Source organism: Penaeus monodon, unplaced genomic scaffold, assembly GCF_015228065.2.
Source record: "Penaeus monodon isolate SGIC_2016 unplaced genomic scaffold, NSTDA_Pmon_1 PmonScaffold_2615, whole genome shotgun sequence".
Taxonomy (NCBI): Eukaryota; Metazoa; Arthropoda; class Malacostraca; order Decapoda; family Penaeidae; genus Penaeus; species Penaeus monodon.
Window position 1 is genome coordinate 1 of NW_023656529.1, and position 15,861 is coordinate 15,861.

A 15,861-nucleotide genomic window follows, 5' to 3' on the forward strand; every position below is an offset into this window, starting at 1 on the left:
CACACACACAAAATAATATAAATACTATTATATCATATATATATATAATATATATATATAATGTGTGTGTGTGTGTGTGTGTGTGTGTGTGTGTGCTGTGTGTGTGTGTGTGTTATGTGTGTGTGTGTAAAAGAAAATAGCCACAGCAAGAAATGAAACTAAATCGTGACGTTTCGAACTCTTCACGGGTTCCTCTTCAGACGAATAAACTGAAATGGTTTATTTGTCTGAAGAAGAACTCGTGAAGAGTTCGAAACGTTTATTACTGTGGCTGTTTTCCTTTTCATCTTTGTGTACACGTTACTGTGTTTGTGTATATATGTATATATGAAATCATCATCATCATCAACCTGAGTCGTCCACTGCGGACGTAGGCCTCTCCCAATCTTTCCCCACTTTGTCTGTCTTGTGTTTTTTGTTTCCAATCTCGGCCCCCAAATTTCGTTATTTTGTCACGCCATCTTGTCACTGATCTGGCCCTTGGTCTCTTTATATTGTCTATAACCTAATCTGTTACTTTCTTTGTCCATCTGCTGTCCTGTCTCCGATATATATATGACCTGCCCATTGCCATTTTTTCTTTTAATGCACACAAGTATATCTTCTACTGTTGTCTGTTCCCTGATCCACGTCGCCCTCATCCGATCTCTTAGGCTAATTCCCAGCATCAATCTCTCCATCCCTCTCTGGGCACTTATTAGTTTCCTCTTCAGTAATTTGGTTGTAGTCCATGTTTCTGATCCATAGGTCATAACTGGTAGGACACATTGGTTAAAGATTTTTCTTTTTAAAAATAATGGTAAGGTTGCCTCTTAGTATGCTACTGGCGCTCCTGCCTAGACTGATGCGTCGCTTAATTTCCTCTTTGCTAGATGTGTTTGTCTGTATGAGTTGTCCACTACCTCTAGCGCTTTGCTTTGTACTTGTATCTGTTCGAACTGAACTCTACTGTTGAACATGATCTTAGTCTTTTTTTGTTCATCCGAAGTCCGATTTTCAGACTTTCTCTATTCAGATCATTTATTAGTTGCTGCATTTCATTTGCAGATTCACTGAAGAGAACAATATATCATCTGCAAATCTTAGATTGTTTAGATATTCGTCTCCTATCTTGATATCGTTTCCATTCCACTCTAGCTTTTTTAATATTTCCACAAGACAAGCTGTAAACAGTTCTGTGTGAAATGGTATCGCCCTGTCTAACACCTTTTTTAATTGGCATTTTGACGGTTTCCGTGTGGAGCTTGATGGTTCGGTCCCATCTTTGTATATATCTTCCAGTATATTACAATATACCTCCTCTACTCCCTGTTTCGGATAGCTTCTAGTACTGCTGTATCTCTGCAGAGTCTTATTGGTCGGTAGTTTTTTTAGATCCTTCTGTCCCCTTTTTTATGTATCAAAATAATTGATGCATTTTTCCAGGCTTTCGAGAGTTTTCACCCGCAGCTGAATAAGGCCCATTTGTTACAAAATATTGGCTACTCACTGTATACAATCTCCTGACATAAAACTATTATAGGTCTCCTATACTAATATCCATCTCTACCCCCCACAATTGTTTTCCCCTCTTTCCATGCCTTTAAGCTGCTCTTTTTATCTTCCTCTACGTTGATGATGCTAGGTACGTCTCCTAGTTACGCATTCCGATTCTATCCGTCAAGGCCTGTTCATTTGCAGTTGTATAATCATTCAACTAACGGATACATGCGTCATGTTTTGCAGCAGACGTGGACAACTCCTCCACCATTCCTTCGACCACTCAATACCGATCTCTTGCGCCCTTTTCTCTCTCACACTTCGTACTCATACGACAACCCGCCAAATATCTTTAATGTTAGTCTCGCTCAGTCTTGTCTTCGCGTTGGCCCTCTCTCCTCTCGTTTCCTGTACACCATCCCTAGTCAATTCAAGTTTTATCTCAATACTTTTACTATCTAATCACATGACATATGTAAACTTTAATTTCCGTTTTGTTCATACATGTCCAACAGCGCAGCGTCTTACAATTCCATTTTTATCAGAACTTACATCATTCGTTTTAGTATCTTCTGTCAGCTTAATACGTAGTACTCCGTCCGCTCAACACCACATTTCAAAACGATTATCTTTTTTCTGACCCATCTTACTCAGCACCACAATACTCCGATCCATATGAGTGCCAATTGGCGCAAAACTAATGAAGATCAATACATCAGTTATGCTCCGATAAAGCCCGTAATGCTTCGGTCTTCAGATTGTATTCGAGAGCAACTGGTTTGGCGTTTTGACGCTAATAAGGCAATTTCTTTTATCTCCGCGTGAATCATCATATATATTAGTTAAACAGCTCCAACGACATGTTTGTACCTCCCTCACATTCTCCACAACCATTCCATTGATTGCTAACATAGTATATCATACTGCTGGCAATTAAAACTATATCTCGGTGCGCCTTCTACCTTAGATTTGATAAATTTTAGTATAGCTTCAAACATCTACAGGTCCCTCTCAAAAATCTCTTCAGAGCCCTACACTCTACATATTGTTTCAGCAATGTATGTATAAAGAGCGTGCTGAGACAGAATCGCAACCTGTCGCCACTAACATGTCCAATTAAAAGAAACACATTAAAATCGCGAAACGTGGAACGTAAGGAAAATGAAAAGAGGTCATGCGCGTAAATGACAGACGCTCTGTAACGAAATAGGAATAGCACAAACCAAAAAAAACATAAACATTAAATACACACATATATATATGTATAAATATATATACACACACACACGACGCTACAGAACACACACAAGCACAAACACACACACACACAAACAACACACAGCACACGCCACGTCACAGCACACACACACACAAACACACACACACACACACACACCATAATGATATATATATAATACTAAATATATTATATAGCCTATATATATTATATATATATTATATATATGTGCTAGTAGTGGATGCAATGTGCTGTGTGTGAAGTGTGGTGGTGTGTGCTGTGTTAGTGTGTGATGTGTGTTTGAGTGCGTAGGTGTAGATGCGCGCGCGTGTGTGTGTAGTGGTGTGTGATTGCGTGCTGTGTGTGTCTGTGATGATTTTCCAAAGTCTGTCCTTTCGGGTCCCGATGTCAGATCACGAGGAATATGTAGATCATTCAAGTACTCCTTTTTTAAATCTATAAGACTTTCAAGCGAACTTAGCTCAAAGCGTCTCGGTGAGAGTTCATCATTAAGATACACTTTAATTATAAATGCACGACACTGAGATACCAAATTAGCTTATCTTAATTAACGGATGATAATAATCATGTTGACATAATTCATACTCCTGTTACTTACTAAGCTCAAGGGAGCGCTAGCCAGAATAAATCGTTGATAGCAGATGTCCGTGCATCGATCAAGATTAGAGTATGCCCATATTAGAGAATTGATATGATACTAATATATATAATCATATATAATATATATATATATATATAATTATATATATATTATATATATAATAATATTTATAGAAATATAATATCATAATGAATGGCTAGGATCGGTAGACACGCGCACGCAAACTTCAACAAAAAGAACAATACTCAAAGTAACAGCATATCGACAATTATCGCCAGCGATAGTGACAGAAGGCAGTTAAGTCTAACATAAATGAAAGAGACAAATAATGATAAATGAAGCCGTCTCAATAGCGCGACTCCGCGCGAAATCCCCAGACCCTCCCCTACTAGCTCTGAGTATGTATTTTAGGCTATATGTATCCGACTTAATATCTACTGAGCTCGACCGGTAACAATGTCAACGTAGCACGTCATCGCACTTCTCATTCATCCTGCGGGGGGATCGCCTCGCGCGGACGCAGAGCCTCCGGCGAGAGAGACGCGGGCGTGACGACTTGAAGGCTGGGCTAGCCTGCACGGGAGAGAAGGGGCGCCCACCAAGAGACTACGACCGGGGTCGATTTCACGCCCAAGCAGCTTCAAGACGAGTAGGAGTAAATATAGAATTTGGAAGCATCCAACGCAGGACAAAAGTTTTTTTGAGCAAAAAGAGGTGCAATAAAGCGAGCAGATGAGGCCAAAAAATACTAGCGAGAATAGGACGGGTAAGAGAGATGCCTCATAGAAAGCAAGAGACGAGAGACGCGCAGAAAGAGATGAGGGTCGCGAGAGAGAGAAACACGAGTGGCGACTTAAGAGGAGAGATGAACGAGACATCCAAACGAGAGAGAAGATTGAAGATAGAGAGATGAGAGACGAGAGCCAGCGTCGTCAACCTCGCGGACTGCAATCATGACCTTATTCAATCGCGCGGAGCTTGTCCGTCAGATGGACTGTGAAGGACTACTCTAAAAAATAAAAATCATCCAACTTCCTTCTGGTTGATATCTTTAATGTCTTGACTTCTACTAGCTTCCCCCTCTTCTTTCATTCTTTGAAATACCCACTCTGATTTCATAAAATCAAACTTGAGTGGCCATGGATTTTAGCGAATCGACCCCTAAGCCAGCCTGATCCCTATATGCGTCCTCCTCGGATGGCAAACAGCATCCATAGGCGCTTCCGGACGTCAGACAGACCATACCCGAAAGAAGAACAGACCAATCCCGGAGCGAACAGACCAAGCACTGAAGAACAGACAATCCCGAAGGAACAGACCCAGCCAGAAGGAATAAGCAACAAATCCATAAGAACAGACTCATCCCTTTAGAGGAACAGACAGATCCGCCGTACGGTAAATGGCAACAGACGCATCCCGAAGGAACAGACAACCGGAGAAACAGATCACCCGAAGTTCCCAACACAACCCAATAGGAACAGACGCCATCCCGAAGGAACAGAATCATAACGGAAGGAACAGACTCATCCCGAACGAAGGAACAGACCAATCACGCAGAGCAACAGACCCATCCCGACAGAACAGATGCATCCCTGAAGGCACAGACTCATCCTGAGGTAAAGAGTAATCCCGAACGCGACACAGCATCATCCCGAAGAACAGACCAATCACGCGACACCCCCACAGCAGAGAACAGCCATCCGAAGGAACAGTCATTATACCGCAGAGAAACAGACCAATCCGGAGGTAACAGACAATCCCGAAGGAACAGACAAATCCGAAGACAGACAATCCGAAGGAACAGACCAAATCCCGAAGAACAGCACCCATCCCCGATAGACCGAACAGATGCGATCCTGAGGAAACAGACTACATCCTCAGGTAGAGAACAGAGTAAATCCCCCGAAGGAACAGGACCAATACTAAAGGAAACAGACTCAATCCGAATAACAGACCAGTCACTGATGAACAGAACCACCCGAAGGAAGAAACAGACTCATTACCAGAGCGAATAGACCAATCCGGAAGCAACAGAACATATCCCGGAGGAAGAGATCAATCCTCACTTTAAAAAAAAACAATACCCCCGCAAAAAGACTCATAACATGAAGAGTAGATCAATCACTGAAAGACAGACCACCCCGGAGGAACAGACCAATCCGGAGGAACAAGACCAATCCCGGAGGGCACAGGACCAATACAGGTAGAAACAGAATCAATCCAGGAGCAACAGAACAATCCAGCGCCGGAAACAGACAATCCCGGAGAACAGACCAATCGCAGGAACAGACACCAATCTCCTGAGGAAAGACCAACTCGAGAGGAGCAGAACATTATACCCGCGAGGAACACCCCCCACACACCACCCCTCACAAACCAACTCGGAAGGAAAGACCAATTCCCGACTGGAACAGACAAATACGGAGGACAACAATCCCTAGAGGAACAGCACCATCCGAAGGCAGCCAGCACCAATTCCCGGCAGGCAGCAATGACCATCCCGGCAGAGAAATGAACCAAACTCCAGGAGGAGCTAGACATCCCAAGAGATGGAACAGACCAATCCCGGAGCGAACAGACCACCTCCCCCTCCTCCAGGGAGGAGACCAGACCATCCGGAGGAACAGCCACCAATCACGCGAAGAACAGACCAACCCCGGTAGGAGGCGAGACCATCCGAGAGGAACAGACACTATTCCGGTCAGCGAACAGACAACTCCGTCGAGCGAGCAGGACCAATCGTCTGGAGGAACAGACCAAGCTCCCTGGCAGCGAACAGCACCAATCCGGGAGGAACAGACAACACCGCGAGAAGACACAGACCAATCCCAGAGGCACCCGTGGACCAAATCCCGAAGATGCAGACCAATCCCGGAGGAGCAGCCACCAACCCGACGAGCCGAACAGAACCAACTCCAGGAGGCAGCAGACCAATCCCGGAGCGAACAGACCAATACCCGGTAGAACAGACCAAAGCTCCGTGGAGGAGCAGACCCTATCCCGGAGGAAGAACAGACCAACTGCAGGAGCCAGACCAATACCGGAGGCAACAGACAATCAACGAGAGGAACAGAACAACTCCGAGAGCGCAGCAGAACCTGATCACGAGAAGGAACAGACCAACTCCGGCCAGAGAGCAAGACCCATCCCGGAGGAACCACGGACCAACTCCAGGAGGAGCCCAGACTAATACCCGGCCAGAATCAGACCAACTCCGGAGGAGGTTCAAATGACCTCAATCCAGATGAACATGACAATACCCGGATGCGAACAGACCTATCCAGAGCGAACAGACAATCCCGACAGGAGCGCAGACCAATACCGCTTTGATGGAGCGAGACCAATCCGTGAGAACAGACCAAATCCGGAAGGAGCAGACCAATCCGAGAGGAACAGACCAATCCCGGACAGCGAACAGCACCAACTCCGGTCAGCGAGCAGACCAATACTTTGCTAGGAACAGACGAATCCCCGCGAAGCGAACATAACCAACTCGAGAGGAGCAGACCAATCCCGGAGAACAAGACTAATCCGGCACGGAACAGACAACTCCACCCTCCTTCTTCCCCAGCTGGAGGAGCACAGACCTATCCCGGTAGAACGACCAACTAAACGCGAGCGATAATAAGACCAATCCGCATGGAACAGTAACCATACCCGGAGGAACAGAACCAACTCGGAGCCGAAATCGTATAATCTAGACCCAATCCCGAAGGAGCAGACCAATCCGGAAGGCAGCAGAACCAACGTCCGGAGGACAAGAAGACCAATCCCGGAGAAGCAGACCAATCCCAGAGCCCGAACAGACCAACTCCGGCAGGAGCAGACCAAGTCAACGTAGGAACCGACCCCATCCCGGAGGAAAGACCAACTCCGTGAGGAACAGCCCCCCCCCCTCCAATCCCCATGTGTGTGGAGGAACAGACCAAACAAACAACCTACGGAGGAGCAGAACTATCCCGGAGGAACAGACCACTCCGGAGGAGCAGACAATCCCGAGGAACAGACCCACTTCTACGGAGAACAGACCAAATCCTGAGGAACAGACAACTTACGAGAGCGAGCAGACCTAAATCCCGGAGGATACACAGACCAACCTCCGGCAAGGAGCAGACCCATACCGCGAGGAACAGACCAACTCCGGAGGGGAGAAGTGCTTCGTTCACTAATCCGATAGGAACAGACCAATCCCGGAGGAAACAGACTCAATCCCGGAGGAACAGACCAATCCCACGCGCGCAGGAACAGACCAATCTCCGGAGGCAGCAGCACCAATAGCTACCGGGAAGAAAGAACAAATCCCGAAGGAAGCCACAGACCATCCCGGAGTGAGCAGGGTAGACAAATCCGGTAGGAACAGACCAAACATCCCCGGAGAAGCGAGCAGACCAATCCGAAGGAACAGACCAATACCCGGGCAGGCAACAGACAATACCCGGAGGCAAGCCAGCATCCATATACCCGGAAGAAAGCACCAATCGGGCAGCAGCAGACCCTATCCGGAGGAACCAGAACAACTAACAACGAGGAGCAGACCGTATCCCGGAGGAACAGACCAACTACCGGAGAGCAGCAGACCCAATCCCCGGAGGAACAGAACAACTCCGGAGGAGCCAGCCCAATCCGCGAGGAACAGACCAACTCGGAGCGAGCAAGACCCATCCCAGAAAGCGAACAGACACAACCTCGGAGCGAACAGACACAATATCTCGGAGAACAGGACCATTACAGGAGAGAAAGCACCCCAATACCCGGAGGAACAGCCCAACTCGGAGGCAGCAGACCAATCCGGAGGAACAGAACAATCTCCGGAGGTAGTCAGACCAATCCGAGGCAACAGACCAATCCCGGAGGAACAGACCAACTACCGAGTGAGCAGACCACATAATCCGGGAAGCCGAACAGACAATCCGGAGGAACAGAAACCAACTAGGAAGGAGCAGACCCAATCCTGAGGAAGCAGACCAATACCCAGGAGGAAACAGACAACCGGAGGAGCAGACCAATCCCGAATGCGAATCAGACAACTCCGGAGCGCATAGCAGACCAATCCCGCGAGAGCAGCCCGAAAGCGAACAGACCAACTCGGAGGATGCAGACCCATCCCCTCGGGAGCGAACAGACCAATCCCGGAGGACAGACACAACCCGGAGGACAGCACAGACAATCCCGGAGGAACAAGACCAACTCCGGTGGAGCAGACCAATCCCGAGGAACAGACAATCCCGCGAGAAATCAGCACCAACTCCGTCAAGAGCGAAAAGACCAATCCACGAGCGGAACAGACCAACTCGGAGGAGCCAGAACCCAGTCCCGCGGAACACGACCAATCCCGGAGCCGAACAGACCCAACTCCGGTAGGAGCAGCCACCATCCCCGTGTGGAAGCGAACAGACCAACCTCCCCGGAGGAGAAGGAGCAGACCAATACCGGAAGGAACAGACCAATCCCGGGACGACATGAGGAACAGACAACTCCGCGAGGAACAGACCAATCCCGGAGAACAGACAACTCTCGAAGACTGCGAGCCAGACCAATCCCCAGGAGAACATGACCATCCACCCGAAGGAACAGAAACAACTCCGAGAGGAAAGAAAGACCAATTCCGACTGGAAGCCAGACACAATCCGACGAGAAGGAATAAGTTTAGTTCCCAATGCACACCAATATACAATCCCAGCCCAAGGAACAAGCCCAGTCCCGAGGAAACCAATGACCTAATCCCGAAGGCAACCCAGACCATACCGAAGACCGCCTTCTCTCTCTGCTCCGTACTTCGGCGAGAATGAGTATAGAGGAGCATAAGCGGGAAAATGGCCGAGAAGTCCTCACACGAGTGTTGATGGTCACACATTCTTGATGAAAAGACAGAGAGAATCTTATAGATCCAGAACTCTGCGACTTACAGCATAGCTCATAAATCGGGAGATCGTAAGCATCATTATACTAGTTATAACTATATAGTATAATCTATTATATATAGATAATATATATATATATACCTACACATATACTAAATATATTAATTATATAGATATATGTAGTATATGTATCTGGTATGCTATGTTATATCTAATAAACAATATATATAATAATGATAAAGTAAATAACTAAATAAATATATAATCACAATACTATTTATATATTATATATATATATATTAATAGTATATACATATAATATATATATATATGTGTGTATGGATGTGCTGTGTGATCAGTATACGTGTGTGATCGCATAGTGATGAGACCGAAGTGGTAGATGTTGACTGACTGTGTGTGATTGTCGTGTGTTGTTTAGTTGGTGTGTTTGTGTTGGGGGGGGGGGGGTATTTGTGAATGTCGCTGTGTAGTGGTGTGTGCCTCTTATCATTTATGAACCACTACGTGTGAAATACTATATATTAATAGAGAGCAGCATATAAGAAGATGATAGATAGAATAGATAGATATCAATAAATTCATAAAACTAGATATACATCACATACATCTTTTTTTATTTTTACTATTAACGGCTTTAAGGTCTATGTTGAACAGCCGCCCCGCGGGGCATCACTAGCATGAATACCAGTTAATTGCTAGTTTTCACTGTTGTGATATGCTCTTACGGAAGGGAGGTACGTGCACACGGCTAGGAAGCGCATCCCCAGTTCCTTTCCACAAGAGAGTAGCACCGAATACTTTTTAGAGTGAAGATACATTATCTCTATTATCCGACCGACTTGCTGACAGCACTCGGCATGGCCACTCAATAGGCTTAAGACGAGGCAATTCGAGGTGCAGAGTTCCCTTGCCAAAGCAAAAGGAACAACGCGTTCGGCCGGGATGACTCGAAACAACGAACTCAGATTACCGATCGCAGGACAGTCTTGAGTCCGATAGATTCTAACTACTCGGCCACCGCGCCTTTAATATAGAATATAGTAGAAAAGAAATAGTATCAATTAGCCATATCACGATACCTGTCCCGCATGCCCATAGCCATATGCATTCATATGCTAATTCACATACATATCATATATATCTATATTAATCTAATATTTATCATATACTATCTATCTATCCTATCCTGTCCTACTCTCTCTCTCTACTCCTGCTCTCTCTCCTGCATCTACTCACTCTCTACTGTAGTAATCCTAATATATAGTATATAAAGTAAGTTATAGTTACCTATACTATCAAGATTATATATTAAGCTAATCATACCTTATATTATAGACTATATATACACCACGTTTCTTACATTATATACAGATGTATGTATCATATATATCATATGAGAGTGATAGAATATTCGTATGAATATACGTATAAGTTATATTTAGAGATAATATATATATTAGTGTTAGTATAGATTCACTTGAGATGGCTAAGATATATACCTATACATATATACTCATATACTTATAGAAGGATACTCAGTAGCGATAATCCTCCAATATAGTAGTAGTATTCTAGATATCATATATTCATAGTATAAATAATTATACCATCTTAAAGTTAGTATGTACACACACACACTACAACATTCACACACACACACACAATATATACAGACATATAGACACACACACTACACACTTACAGTGTATATATATATATAGTAGGTATATACATCTATTATCATACTATAACTCATTGAGTAGATATTACATCAATCTACTAACTATACTATTATTATAGAATTAATATATATATATATCATCATCATCATCAGAGCAGGCGATAACGCGACGAGGGGCGCATCGGCGCCTCCATCCAACCCTACTTCCGCTTCCTAGCACCGAGCGATCGCTGTAACAGACCAGGCGCAGTCATCCAGCCAGGCACACGGCCCATCTCTAGCTTCCTCATTCGCGACAGGGCCCTCGCTCGAGCATAGCCCAAGCCATGATCTCCGTAGAGAGTCCCATAGGTCTACCTACCCAGGCGTTGTCTCGCAGAGAGACAACCTGATGGGCAGCGGTCGTCCCATAGGGGAGGACGGAGCTAGTGTGGCACCTCATATACAAGCCACTGAGTTGGACGCGATTCCCGAGATTATGCCAAGGAGCCTAACAGGTCCCCCCTGCCAGTACTCACGGCTGCAACCCGCCGAGTTGGACACTAGTGGGGTACTGCCAACTGTTACCCCATGCCATCCGGCGAAGGGACTTGATTACAATTAAGGCATCAAGGCATGAGACATCCAAGCCACGGGATAGCCGCTAACAGTTTCACCCTTCCATAGAGGCAAAACTATGGCAGTCCAGTATCAAGGGCCCTTGAAGACACTGCCTGCAGCTGGGTCACTTCTGCAATAAAGGTACCCGGCATCTCCAACGCTCTTGTAGCCATCGATGTCATGGCTCCTGCTTGCCCAGACCAATCGTACCTACCTGAGCTTCCTGTCTCTAGAACACCCAGAGATACGGACTACGCCCTACCAAGCGCTATGTAAAACTTTACGTCAGACTTCAACGCATACCCGCCTCCGCACAAGCATAGAGAATTCGCAGAAGTCCCTCCTCCTTGAAATGGGTTCCCCTAACAGGCCCCCAAAGTACCTGAATCTGAATCTTGCGTACTTGAGATCAGGAGACCTCTAGTGCCTAGCGCACGGCCTTCGCCCTCATTGCTACATGCATCAAGCAGCCGCCCACAAGTGATCCAAGGACTCAGAATAGCGATGGCAACATCCGTCGGCAAAGTCAAGCCGTCCGAGAACCTTAATATAGACACTAGGTCTGACTTCCTTGCCTGAATTTGGCTAGATAGTCGTATCTGCCCCCCATTCATTCCAGACCATACAAGTGTTCGAAGAATCGTGTTGGCTGCAAGGCACACAGCCATATGCCTCACCCCTGAATCTAACAGGCGAAATTCTTCGACATACCCCCACCAACACTTTACATGCCCACTATTTCTTAGTACCAGTAATAGAGGCCCCGTGCCTATCAGAGCACAAAATCTAGTGTTGGAATTACCCATATTGAGCCTCAGGAGTCTCACCCATAAGCGATTCCCGATAACTAGCCACCGAGTCAAACGGACCTTCTCTGAGACTCAATGATAGGCCTGCAAGCAAGCCACGACAAACATCACTGCCGGCCGCCTGTACCACAATACTCCAAGCGACTAGATACGTCTATATGCATAGGACTTGCCAGCGAGTAAATCCAGACTAAGCCTAACCCGGTACTCTGGTGCCCCTCTTAGTAGGTAGGTTGCCCGATCCAGTTTACACAGAAGAACCTTTAGAATGTGGGCCGAGAACCTATGCCCCTAATGGTATGTCTGCCTCAAGCATGTAATGTTTATACCCAAACGAATATAGGTCGGTAAGTTGCTACAGCTCCCATCGCATCCCCTTTCCCCTTCCAGAGAGAGGCATCATGCACCAGCCCCTCAGATCAGGTCAGGGGATGGTACCAGACTAGCCCAACATGGCACCCAGTAGGCACTGTATGCCAGAGCCCCGAGCCATAGGTTCACCCCCAGCCTTTAGCAAGGTTCAGCAGGCGATCATCCACATATAGCCTGCCAGCTATTCACACACTTTCAGCCTTGCGAAATCGACCAGCCTAACTCTCGATGTAGCCGGCATAGCTGAAGGTTCCTCGGCTGATAAGAGGATAGAGGTCCGAGCAAAGAACTGAGACATCGCTGCGATAACCGAAGCTAACTGTCTAGGAGAGGTTTCCACCTGCGATACAACTCGTTCAAATACTCAGCCCAATGCAATCTTCACGACCGCCCAACATGATCTGTGACCGATGATCCGCTTCCATCGACTGAATCTAGGACTGCAGTCATCTGCGAGGAAGGGCTCTTAGGGTTCAGTTTTTCTCAGACGCTGCGTCCGTAAGCAGGGCGCAAGGTCAATATTACCAAGAATATGCGCCCTTCGACCTCCTCAGCAAGCATCCTGATGAACTGTTCCTTGTCCAAGTCTTCGCAGTGCTCCGAGCCCTACGCACCGATAGGAGCCGACGCCAGATTGCATTCCTCATCAGCGAGCAGCCTGCGACACGCTTTCAAGTAGCGCCTCTAATGTCCTACAGGAAAGATTGATGGTTATTCTGCCATTGTACTTGGCGCATACGCCAATGGCACCTCCTGCAGCTGCCTTCGAAGATCGCTACTGCCGCCTTGAAGATGACTCCCACAGAGCAACTGGGTTAAGCGATACCGTAACAGTGTCTGCTAGAGTTTCATGTGAGTCGGTCAGAGGCTGCCGTGTGCGAACCCAGCCGGCCACGACTCACTCATCCCTCCTTCCCTTAAGTCATAGCTACCAAGTCAAACAACCTTAGGGGTGGCCACTGGAGCCGGACGGGGAGTGTGAAGAAGCGACCGCAGGTGTACGGTAGCCCACAAGCTAGTCCTATGTACGGTGCCACGAACTCAGCACTCCGTGTAAACCCATGCAGTTTACTTTTGTCAGGATCACTCCATCGACTGATAGGGCTGACACATAATGTGTCGATCTCACTTGGCCCACATTATCCGTATCGCTGCTACAAAAATAAAAGCCATGCGATGCGAGTTGGAGCGCGGTACAGGAGCAGAGATCCTCATTTTCTGAGACGACTAGCAAAGTCCCGGAGCAAGAGCTAATTCTCGCCTGCTAGGGACCAATAAGCTACCCGAAGCCTGGCATACGCATGTGGGAGCCGACAGACATCTCCGTAGCCAGCCTCGGTACACAGCCGCCGACATCCGGGATACCGCCCCATTGAAGCGCCCAGAACACAGGACGGAACTGATACTAGCTGGGGGGGACAATCGGTAACTAAAGACCCAGATGCGAAGCTATTAGAGCGCTAGAACGCTCTTTCACATAGTAGTTATCAGCCCTACATACGCGTACGGAGCGTATACAGCAATAAGAGACAAGAGAAGCCAAGAAGCCAATGCCTTCAGTCTCAATGACATGATACGACTAATCAACCAAGAGTGTACACTCGACTAACGACAGGCTGCAAGCAGACTGGAAGATAGAGCTATGTCACACCCTGGAAAGGTGGTGCACCACGCCCTGGGTGTGTATTCGTTTTTTTTCTTTTTTTTCTTTTTTTTTTTTTTGTTTTTTTTTTTTTATTTTGTCGACCCGACAGTAGCTAAAGTGTTAACTACCCACATAGAGCGTGCCGCCTACCCAGGTACTTCTCACCCTCCCCTTAAACGAACGAGCGACGCATGCCACCTCAACTCCAGTCGCATTCAATCCCTGGTCGACTAGCAGAGGTAACCGAACTAATCCCTGCCGCAAGCGACGCGATGGTGTCAAGCTGCCCATACCGCGAAAGCCCGCCTGAGGTTAATGCCTACGGGTTCAGTTGGTCACTCCGGGTGCGAAGGCCACCTCATGACTCTGCCGCCCCGCCCAAACCAGCCACAAATTTAAGGGGGTCGGCCAGGCTGTGGAACGCCTAAATCCACTCGTGCAGGCGTATTTGTTCCCGAGCGCTTATCCCACCCCCCCCCCCACAAGCTTCATAGCGCTGGGTTGGGCGCCTGCGGGGCGCAGGCGCGACGAGGAGTAACTCTCTGTATACAATCCTGCACGCCCCGGACAATTTGACCGCCTCCCAAGCAGGACCCACAGCCCTGCCTACTGTTGCTTGGGCCCCATGCGGCACAGGGACAACACCCCTCCCCCCAGCATTTCCTATTATTGGATAAGTCATATGTATTCATTTTTATTATTATTATTAGTTATCTATAATACTATGAGATAAGATATATGATTTATAACTATAATAGCAGACTAATATATATACATAGATATATAATTAACCATACTACAGACTATTAAAATACTCACACACGAACCATAACATACAGATCCTCTATTATATATAATATATATAGCTATATCATATATTACTTAAACGTAATATTAATATAGAGTATAGGAGAGTATGAACCTCATATACATCATATGACTATATATTTTTGTGGTATTAATAGTATAGGTATATATATCCTCATATGTGTCCTCCCTTCGTTAGTGTGTGATGTGATAAGTGTGTGTCGTAACTTAATGAGGACACGCTGGTGGAGAGTGTGCGCCTAGTGTAGTGTGGTGTGTGTGACGTAGTGTGTCAATCTGTCATATTTCTCTATCCTATGATATCTATCTAATCCTATCATCAACATAGGCATATTAATATAGCTATGAGATATATTATCGAACATATATAGTTAATTTATCTATATTATACTATAGTGACTTACAGTATATGTGTGCTGTTGTGGGTGTACGTGCGTGCCTTCGCTGTGCTGCTATACTGTCATATTACAATATAGACCATATAATAAATATATAATATATATATAGTATATCAATATATCTATTCATAAAATGTATATATATATATATATATTATTAATATATCAAATTTATATATAAATATTCTTGATAGTATATCGCCATATTTATATAAATACAGACAGCTACATCACACAGACACACACACACATCATCACACACACACACTACACACACATAATTATATATACTCATATATATATAATCT

At 46.0% G+C, this 15,861-nt stretch overlaps 1 protein-coding gene across 1 annotated transcript; it reads left to right on the top strand.

Annotated features, from left to right (window-relative positions):
• Positions 1-6,567: 6,567 nt before the first annotated feature.
• LOC119570409 (serine/arginine repetitive matrix protein 2-like) lies at positions 6,568-12,389 on the top strand. The gene is made up of 8 exons (XM_037918157.1): positions 6,568-6,767; positions 6,987-7,175; positions 7,516-8,209; positions 8,384-9,109; positions 11,119-11,451; positions 11,568-11,773; positions 11,915-12,061; positions 12,194-12,389. Exons 1-8 carry the CDS (start codon positions 6,568-6,570, stop codon positions 12,387-12,389), a joined length of 2,691 nt encoding a protein of 896 aa, XP_037774085.1.
• The last annotated feature ends 3,472 nt before the right edge of the window (positions 12,390-15,861 follow it).

Bases quoted from the DNA above. Each gene is read 5' to 3' on its own strand.
- LOC119570409 (XM_037918157.1), top strand. From the start codon at position 6,568: ATGACCTCAATCCAGATGAACATGACAATACCCGGATGCGAACAGACC. The intron at 7,176-7,515 runs GTAGGAACCGAC...CTAATCCGATAG, and splicing joins CAGGAGCAGACCAAGTCAAC to GAACAGACCAATCCCGGAGG. The intron at 11,452-11,567 runs GTACTGCCAACT...ACCCTTCCATAG, and splicing joins CCGAGTTGGACACTAGTGGG to AGGCAAAACTATGGCAGTCC.